The sequence below is a fragment of the Lupinus angustifolius genome, unplaced genomic scaffold, assembly GCF_001865875.1.
Source record: "Lupinus angustifolius cultivar Tanjil unplaced genomic scaffold, LupAngTanjil_v1.0 Scaffold_54_39, whole genome shotgun sequence".
NCBI lineage: Eukaryota > Viridiplantae > Streptophyta > Magnoliopsida > Fabales > Fabaceae > Lupinus > Lupinus angustifolius.
Window position 1 is genome coordinate 25,092 of NW_017722634.1, and position 11,007 is coordinate 36,098.

The window sequence follows — 11,007 nt, forward strand, 5'->3', positions numbered from 1 at the left end:
GGAAATCAAAGAACACTATTTTTCATAGAACATGAACTTAATAATCAATTAGGTTGTTTAGTTAATTGATTATCTACAGAACTATTTAATCGATTATAGCTTGTGTTAATCGATTAAACAATGTGTGAATTTGTATAATTTATCTGTTTATTGAGTAACGGTAATTGTGTACCGTATCACCTATTCACCATCCGTCTAGGTGAGATATAGAGCCCTATGGGACCCAAAATGAAGTTGACACAATATTCCTCAATGACATTGATAATTCAATAAATGGCTTGTTGGAGAAATGGATGGTTATGATGATGAAGGTGCAAATGAGATAGTTTTTCATGACGATGATGGTTTTGAATGATATGTTATTTGTAGGGCTTAAGGGATTGGGGAGACTAGAATGAATACTAGGCGGTAAAAAATTGTAAAGTGGATTTTGTTCCTGCCTTGGCACGATTTTGATGAAGATACAAAAATCACCAAAAAGAAGTAGAAGAAAACCCTGGAGACATAGAAGACAAGCTTTCAAGATCAATATTTATATAGTCTTCAAAGATAGGTACTTCTATATGAAGTCTTTTAATTATGTTTAGTCATAATGCTCAAGTGAAAAACCTTTTCGAAATCATATTGAAACTAAGAATCAAATAAACTTTATTTTCAAAAGGTTAAGTGACAGGTTATTTGACCTGAGTAACATATTACTGGACCTGAGTAATAGGTTACTAGAACTGAGTAAAGGTTATTGAGACTGAGTAAGAAGTTACCCAAACTAAGTAATAGGTTACCCAACAATTTTAACATAGAGTAATCGAATACTAAATGGCAGTAACCGGTTACTTATTTGGACAGAACGTTTGAGTAATCAATTACCCAGTGAGATAATTGATTACTGAGAGTTGTTACACCATATTTTCAAATCCAAACTAAACAGCTTTCATCCAAAACGAATGAGTTTCATTCCGACCGATACCTAATTCGAAATAGTTTCATATAATTTTTACAACAATTTTCACATCATCTTTCATACACTTTGTTCTTTCAACTTTGAATTTTAACTTTCAAAATTTATCTCAAGTTTTATTCAAGTGTTTTTCTCTAATTTTTCATACTCTAAACACTCGAGCATTTATATTGCTTATAGTGAAAGATTATAAGGATTGCAAGTCTAGAATTGTTATATCTTCTAGGTAATCTTTGCCCTAGTAATATTCTTCATTCTTGTAAATTGTTGTAAACTTTTCGCCATATGGTGTGGTGGAAAGTGAAAGAGTAAAACTTAGAAGATGTGCTCTTCTAAGTAGTGAGATTGTGGTGAGTGTGTATTATTGTACTTAGAATATCTGGGTAAGATTTGTAATTACAACTCGTCAAATTAGTAAAACCACTTGTGTGGCAATAGGACTGGATGTAGCCTTTGAATGGACAAGAAGGTGAACTAGTATAAAACCATGGTCTATCTCTACTCTTTACTTTTAAAAATTTTGTACTTAGTTTATTTTCTACAAGTATTTCGCTGCAATATACCATCACATTTTAAAGTTGGGAAAATATCACTTTGCACAAAAAACTAATTCACCCCCTCCCCTCTTAGTTTGTCATCTTATACTTACGCTTACTTCAAGTTCTTGGAGCCTGGTACGACCGTTTAACAAAATTTTTAAGTGAAAAAGGTTTTGTAAAAGGCAAGGTTAACATTACACTTTCTATAAAGAAAATAAATCATCATATTGTGCTTGTACAAATTTATATGAATGATATTATCTTTTGTTACACTAACGATGAATTTTGTAGCGAGATTGATAAGTTGATGCAAGGTGAATTCGAGATGTCCATGATGGGAAAGTTGAATTACTTTCTTGAACTTCATATCAAGCAAATGGAGGATGATATCTTTGCCAGCCAGTCCAAATATTGCAAGGATTTGCTTAAAAGATTTGAAATGAATGGATGCAAAGAGATTACCACTCCTATGGAATCGAACACATATATCGATATTGATGAGGCTAGTAAATGAATAAATATAACCAGGTATCAAGGTATGATTGATTCTCTTCTTTATCTTACTCCCTATAGACCTCATATTATGTTTAGTGTCTATTTGTATGCACGATATCAATCTAAACCCAAAGAGTCAAATGTTGGGCTATAGTATCCTAAAGGAAGTGTGTTAGACTTGATTGGTTATTCAGATTCAGATTTTGTTGGTTGCAAAACTGCGAGGAAATGTACTAGTGGTACTTGCGATATCTTAGGAAATGCTTTAGTCTTATGGTCATGCAAGAAATAGGCATGTGTTTCTCTTAGTACTGCTGATGTGGAGTACATTGTAGTATAGGTAGTTGTTGTACCCAAGTGTTGGGGCTCAAGCAACAATTGCGTGATTATAGTTTGGGCTTAGGATGCATTCCTTTGAAATGCGATAATACTAGTGCTATAAACCTCAGAAATAATCCAATAATGCATTCTAGAACCAAACACATTGATATAAGACACCACATCTTGAGGATCATGTTATAAAGAAATATGTATTCTTAGAGTTTGTTGGTACTCATGACCAACTTGCAGACATATTCACTAAGGCTTTAGTAAAAAAAACTTTTTACAAAATTAGAAGAGAATTATGCATTTTAGATGAAACTCACGTGTCTTAACATGCTTAAATTCATACATGTTTGCTTTATGATGATTATTGCAAGCCTATTTCTTCTCTTATGTGTTTAAATACTTCATTTCTTCATGATTTGGGTGAAATAATTGATTACTTGGTAGAGTAACTGATCACGATGCATTGGGATGCCAGAATGATTCAATATCTAAGGACAGTAACCTATTACTCTAGGTGAGTAACCGATTACTAGATGAGACTATAAAGAGTGACCTATTACATGTGTTGAATTTATGAAAAAAATGGTTTTTTATTCAGTGAACAATTGATTACTCTGCATATTTAAATATGTCTTTTCGATTTTTCAGACATTCCATCTTCTTCTTCAACCTAAAACTCGTGGAAACCCCACTCCACCTCTAGAAATCTCATTTCTTTCTCATTTTCGTGAAATTTGTGGCTATTCTTATCACATTTTTATTCTAAACACATTCCAACCATCTTTTTCAAGTTTAGAACACCCAATAAAAAACCCCAATTTCAAAACTTCCAAAACCTAAAATTTCCAGAGCTTCATTTTCATGGCTTCTTCATCTAGAACCAAGAATCAACGCTATAATGCTTCTCAAAGGAGTCAACCAACTTCTTCTTAGGCTAATCCGTTGGATCTGGCGTGATTTCTTGCAAAAGAAGAGAAACACACTATGCTCACAGAGTATTTCCTTGGGATACCATTAGTTGCTCCTAAGTATGGTAAGTTATACTCTTTTGAATTAGATTGTTTTCATTTTCCCATACTCCTTAGGCAGCAAAATCTTGTCGAGTTCTGTTCATGGACTTGAGAACCTTCAGTTCATTTTGCTTTAACATTACATGCATAGGTGTCGAAGTTGGCTTTGGACTTCAGTGTTCATAGGAGGAGTATCATAGGAAGAAATTATATTATTCTATGTATAGATTTCCTCAAAGGCAAATAGAAATTCAAAACCACAATGTAGTGGCTTAATCAATAAAAATTTGAGATATCCTCTCTATTGGAAATCTCAATTTAGATGATCGTTTGTTGCCTTATTTTATTAGCAACATTGTAGTTCCTAAATTTTAAAATTATTCACAAATTAATGATATTGAACTACAACTTATGTATGCTATTAAAAACAATCTTTCCATAAACTAGGCTCTTATGATAATGTGACATGTGTGGTCATTTAGAGGAAAACACAGCTCATTGCCTTATATTATCAGCATAATTGCCATACTAAGCACTTTGATATTTCCACTACCAGGGAATCTATCATTAAACTTGATTCTAGAGACAACAAGATTGATGTGGATGTGATCTACAAGATGGGCTTCTTTAGAGACCCAACATATCTATTTTTCAAACATCGGGACAATCAACTGACTGCCCCAATGGATAACCCCTCTACTGACCTTCCTGAATCTTAACCCTCTCTAGTCCATGTCGAGTCATCCTCATCTTCTGCCATGCTTACCAATCAGATGATCATGGATGAGTTGGTCTCACTTCGAGGATTCATCACTACAAGAATAGGTGCCCTTTATGTTCAAAACCAACAAGTCCAAGCTAAACTTAGGAGATTATCTAATCAATTGGATTATATGGATATTGATGATGATAGTGACGAGTCGGAGTCTTAGGGTTGTTATCTTGAATTTGTTGCTTTGTTGTTTCTCTTTTTTATGTTTAAAAGTCTATGTATTTGTATATTGGTTCTAATATTTGTACTTGACTAAACCATGTTTTGTATAAACCTATTTATGTTTAATGTTGATATGCTATGTTGCTTCTCTTGATTCCATCTTCTTATAGCATATATTCTATCGTTCATATAATTTTATCTGATATTGGCTTATTCTAAGTCTTATATATATCTTATACCATTTCTATATATATTGTTGTACCTTTGGAAAATTATTTTTCCTTTTTTCTGATGAAGTTAAAAGGGGAGAAACGATGGAGTTTTCTATTTTCTAGATAACATTTTCAGGCAATTATTCAAAAATAAAGGGGAGCATACAAGATAGGAGGAGCATATAAAGAGCATAGAGAAGCCTACAAGTCTTTATCAACTCATGTATGTTGAATCATAAAATTTCAAAATTGTCAAGAAGATCATGGTTTGTCATCATCAAAAGGGGGGAAATTGTGAAGTAGATCTTGTTTCTGACCATGGCACGATTTTTATGAAGACACCAAAATCACAAAAAAGAAGAAAAATGAAGAAGACCTTGAAGACTTAAGAAGACAAGTTTTCAAGATCAAGATTTATATAGTCTTCTAAGGTAGGTACGTTTATCCTAAGGGTTAGTTTGGGAGTTGGTTTTTGGAGGGGAAGGAAGGGAAAGGGAAGGCTTGGGAGTCATCTCACAAGTGTATTTCATGGCTCTCAAGCCTTCCCTTTCCCTTCCTTCCCCTCCAAAAGTCAACTCCCAAACTAACCCTAAGTATTTTGATTATGTTTAGTCATAACGCTCAAGTGAAAAAACTTTTGCAATCATATTGAAACTTAGAAACAAATGAAATTTATTTTAAAAAAGCTAAGTAACGGATTACTTGACCTGAGTAACGGGTTACTAGACTTGAGTAACAAATTACTTGAACTGTGTAATAGGTTACTAGGACTTAGTAATAGGTTACCCAAAATGAAGTAATAGATTGCCCATCAATTTTAACATAGAATAGTCAATTACTCAATTTGAATAACCGATTACTCATTTGGATAGAATGTTTGATTAATCTGTTATCCAGTGAAGTAATCGGTTACTAAGAGCTATTACACCAAATTTTCAAATCCAAACTGAACAACTTTCATGAGAACGAATAGGTTTCATTCCTATTGGCTTCTACCTTCACTTAAGGGTATGATGGTTGGTTAGAAACTTATTTAAAGGCACTTAGACTCCCTAATTCGCACACTCATTTTGGGAACAAATTTCACATAATCTTTCATACACTTTGTTCTTGCAACTTTGATATTAAACTTTCAGAATTTTTCTGAAGCTACATTCAAGTGTTATTCTAAGTTTTCATATACTAAAACACTTTAGCATTGTGTATTATTCATAGTGAAATATTATAATATTGCAAGATCAAAATTATCATATCATCTATGCAATCTTTGTCCTAGTCATATTCTTCAATCTTTTGTAAAGTTGTTGTAAACTGTTCAACATAGGGTGTGGTAAAAAATGGAAGAGTGAAACTTAGAAGAGGTGTTCTTCTAAGTGGTGAGATTGTGGTGTGTATATTGTATTCATAATCTCGGAGTGAGATTTGTAATTACAACTCATCAAATCATTAAAACCTCTTGTGTGGCAAGAGAACTCGACATAGCCTTCAAGTGGACAAAAATGTGAACCAATATAAAAATTGGTGTATTTCTGCCATTTACTTTTATTTTTGTACTTTGATTTTCTGCAACTTCTATTTTCGCTGCACTATACTCTTACATCTTAAAGTTGTGAAAAATCTTCATCTACACATTTTAGTATCCCTAACTTTAATTTTCTAGTGACCTTACGAAGTTATGAGAAATTGATACTTAATGACTTTCACTAAACTTTATGTTATTATTTGATTGTTGTTTTATTGTATTATTATTTTATTTTTTCTATTATGCTATATATTTTTAATTATTTTTTGTCAACCGTCATGACGATGACCGCTATTTTCTTGCAATGTCATTTGCAATGCGATGATAGTAGAATTTTGACAACCACCATGGGCAGTCATCCACCATGGACAATACTATTCTCAACTGAACTATACACCACATAGAGGGTTGTTAAAGTTCCATGAATTTGAGATAGCTGCCCAGCAATGATCAAGGTCATATTAAAGATTACTAGCAAAGATGAAGCTGATAGCAATGGTCATGTCTTTGAATTGTGGAGAAAGATAAGATAGAATAAAAGCAACAAGGGAATGAGACTATATAAACCAATCTTCTAGTCCTTTTATTTTTATTTTACAAGCTTCTTTCACATAGGATTTGAAAGGAATGAATTAAGGATAAAGTTGAGATAATTCATATTATAGAAAATATGGTAATTGTGTCTTAGGTGATTTAGGCTTGTATGACAAAGAGTATTAAAAGTCTCAATAATGAAAATAGAGTAAATGAAGGTTGGTTCAATGTATAGAGACAAATGAACGATAAGAAAAACCATATCTAAAACAATTATTAGATATTTAGAGATTAACGTTTTATTAATAGACCTAATATATGATAGAACATTATATCATCAGATCTATTTTTTTAATCTCACCTTGTGAAACTAAGGTTGTGCTGTAATACAAGTTTTCAGGTGGTCTTTATATAATTAGATGTGTAAAATTGAGCCCTGGAAATTAAGTAGCACTCCTTTAATTTAACAATTCCTGAGAAGAAGCTCCTCTTGCAGCAAACTAGTTTTATGAAATCAATTTTTACTTCAATCATTCAGCAATCTTGAAGAGTTTAAAGAATCTGGAGTTGTCAATTACGTTTCATTTTTAACAGCCATTTTTTCTACTAAAATTTTCCAAAGTTCTTTTATTTCTTCTCACAGTACTTAATAACCACAATCTCGATGCAGTTTTTCGAATTTTTTCCTTCATCATATTGTAACACAAGTTCCAGTATACCGACCTAACTAAATAAAATTAAGATTTGATTGTTATGGTTGAATCATTTTACACCGTAAGTTCTTGCTTCCAAAGTTGGTGTATATAACTGGTGGTTGCACAAAGAGATTCCTGGCTTAGTCAGCATTTTTGTGGGGAGGATAAGTGTAAAAATTTATATATAATTAGTATATTATACACTATTTATTTATATTATTTTTTGAAGAGTTAATAATAATTAAAATAAATGGTGGATAATGAATTAATAATATATAAAACTCTTATATACATTATCATTATATACTTATTTTTCTATCTTTACACCACATCAATTGGGAGGGTATAGGATCACAATCTAAATTCATTCAAAACAATATCATAAACCAATTAAATAAAGCTTAAAGTTAATCAAAACAAAACCAAAAAAGCAGTCTAATAAAACTGAAAATCAAAGCTGGTTTTAGTTTAAATTATGTTATATAGGATTTTCAACAAGGAGTTGTCGATATAACAATAAATTTTGTGGAAAGTTTTTTATCAATCAAAACATTTTTCCAGGTGAACCAATAAGAAGTTAGTCTACAAAATCTAAAAATATGATAAATCTTTATGTATTGTATAAAATCAAAAATCAAGGTTCTATTTTTTACTAGACACAACCTAAAAGAATTAGTTATAATTTACATTAGATAATTTGATCTGACATATTACTATCATCATCTTCTTCATCTTCACCTTACCCCATTAAAGAGGACACCTATGAGGAGCACGAAGTGAAGAAAGTGGACACATGGCTATGCCACACCAATTGTATGGTAAAGTATAAAGCAAAGATGCCACGGCACAAATACTGGGTGTTGATGCTGCATGCAAGATGCTAGAACCTTCGCAATTCACGTCACTATTACAACTTTTACATTATCCAGCAATATATTTATACATTTATTATTTTGTTTTTTTATTTAATGAAGAGTATTCCCTTACTTTACATGCAAGAAATTAATCTTAGGATATATGATTATTTCCAGAAATTGAGCCTTTAACTTTTTAGTCATATGGTATAAATAAATATACATGTATTTGATTTTGAATAAATAATTGTTTTCATTGATATCTGTTACTTATTATCTAAAATTAATATAAAATTAGGCAAAAAGTTTAATATGCGAACTTGATTAGGCAAAAAAAAAATAAGAACGCCGTTGGCTAACACGCTTTTTCACTCAAATTGAATATCACTTGCCTTTTTTGTTGCATAGAATTACGTTAGCTTTATTATAATTGTTACTACATTAGAGTTTTGTGATTAGAGAAGGAAAAATAAAGTGAATTATAAACATTAGCTGTATAGCAAAACAATTATTGCAAGAATTTTTATGAGCCTTATTAAAATAATTATAGGCCTCAAATTGAATATTAAAAATAAATATTAATGAAATTATAAAAATGTAATGTAACTTGTTAGCCATATTTTATGATTTTTTTATAACTTATATAATTGGAGTCAAGAGTTATTTGAGTTGTACAAAATGAGGTGGCTTAGTGGACTCTATAATTCAATTGAATAATTGGATAATATTAATTATATAATACAATATATATTACATATATAAAGGGAGTTGTGTATGTGTGAAAATCAACAAGCTCCATCAAGCTCTTCACCAATGGAAATCAGTAAGAGAAAATGAATGGAATCCATGAATGACGAACACAAGAAGAGAAACAGCAATTTGTTTCTAGAGAGAAAATTTAGGAGTGAAAAATGAATGAATTGATTAACTTATATCAATTACAAGAGATATTGCCTTATAAAGTAAGTTAGTTGAATAACTGCAAAACTAACTTAACTAACAGATTCTAATAATAAAAAGGCAAAGTAAAAATATCTAAAAGTTAGAAAGAATCATCAGATCATCTACTCTAAGTAACTTAGGCAAGATATTATGAAGACTTGATGGTAGCAAGCCCTCTATCATCATCATCAATCTGAGTTAGTGTGAGTCATGGAATAATTAGATGTAGTTAACAACCCCCTTCAAGCAGACATGCGTATATTGAGCATGCCTAGCTTGGAATGAAGCTTGAGGAAGAGTTGGGGAGATAATAGTTTGGTGAAAATGTTAGCAACTTGAGAAGATGTAGAGATAGGTAGAAGGTGTAAAAGCTTGGATCGAATTCTCTCTCTAATTGAGTGACAATCTACATCAATGTGCTTTATTCTCATGGAAAACTGGATTGGTAGCTCTATGCATTGTAAATTGGTAGTCACAGAATAATTGCCCACGATGAGGATGAGAAACACTAAGTTCTTGTAAAAGGCATATCAACCATTAAGCTTCAACTGATGCCAAGGCCATGGCTCTATATTCCACCTCAGCATAAGATCTAGAAATTGTTTGTTGTTTCTTGCTTTTCCAAGGAATAAGTGATTGGCCCAAGAAGAAGCAATACCCATAAACATATTTTATGGTGTTAATACAGGTTGCCCAAACAGAATCAGTATAGCCTTTGATGCCTAGACTGCTAGCAAAGGGAAAGAAAATACCATGGCTGGTAAATCCTTTAACATATCTTAGCATTCTCATGCTTGTTGTGAGATGTTGATCAATAGGCTTAGAGAGGAATTGACTGAGGTGGCCCACAGTAAAGAACAAATTTTGTCTGGTATGGGTCAGATAAAGTAGTTTGCCCATCAACCTTCTATAGGAGCAAAGATATGATAAAGGAGTACCTGATTGGGAATGAATCAATTTGCCATTATACTCCATTAGAGTGGAACATGGCTTAGCAGCCAACATACAAGACTCTTGAAGCATATCCAAAGTGTACTTCCTTTGGTACAAATGAATGCCTTTAGAACTCCTAGTAATTTCCATGCCTAAGAAAAATTTAAGCTTGTCAAGATCTTTGATACTGAATTTAGAATCTAGAAGTGATTTGATATGATTGATTTCTTCATATCATTGCTAGTGAGCACCAAATCATCCACATAGAAAAGGATTGCAGTGAAATGATGAGAGTGAAACTTAATAAAGAGAGTGATCTGTTGTTGATCTAGAATACCCATATTGAATCAACACACCAATGAGCTTGGCATGCCACTATCTACTAGCTTGTTTGAGCCCATACAAGGATTTATCTAATTTGCAAACTAGAGTAGAATCCAAGACTTTCAAACCATGGGAACTTTCATATATACTTCCTCATGTAAATCACCATGTAAAAATGTTGTATTCACATCTAACTGATGTAAGTTCCATTGGTCGATGGAGGCTAAAGACAATATAACCCTGATGGTTGTCATTTTCACCACAGGACTGAATGTCTCAAAATAGTCTATGCCTTTTGTTTGAGTGAACCCTTTTGCAACAAGTCTAGCCTTATGTCTCTCAAAAGACCCATCTACTTTGTGCTTGACTTTGAATATACATTTACAACCTATTGTTCTCTTGTCATATGGCAGAGAAGTCAAGATCCAATACCATTTTTCTCCAAAGTAGTCAACTCATGATTAATGGCTTGTCTCCAATAGTCATGCTTAACAACATCACTATAATGTGTTGGTTCCTCATAGGAAGAGATGACAAGAGATAAATGTTTATGACTAAGTGACAAGTGATCATAAGAGACACTATGAGACAAAGGATGTCTGACATTGGTTGTATGTGTAAGAGAACTAGAGGCTAATGTGCAATGATAATTTTCTAAGTACTTAGGTCCGGTTTTAACTTTTGTGGACTTTCTAGAGAAATAGATGTTGTATAATCATCTATGA

At 32.1% G+C, this 11,007-nt stretch overlaps 1 protein-coding gene across 1 annotated transcript; it reads right to left on the reverse strand.

Moving 5' to 3' along the window:
* Positions 1 to 9,562: 9,562 nt before the first annotated feature.
* LOC109339060 (uncharacterized mitochondrial protein AtMg00810-like) lies at positions 9,563 to 10,108 on the reverse strand. The gene has a single exon (XM_019576425.1). The coding sequence runs from the start codon at positions 10,106 to 10,108 to the stop codon at positions 9,563 to 9,565; it is 546 nt and encodes a 181-aa protein (XP_019431970.1).
* Positions 10,109 to 11,007: the final 899 nt, after the last annotated feature.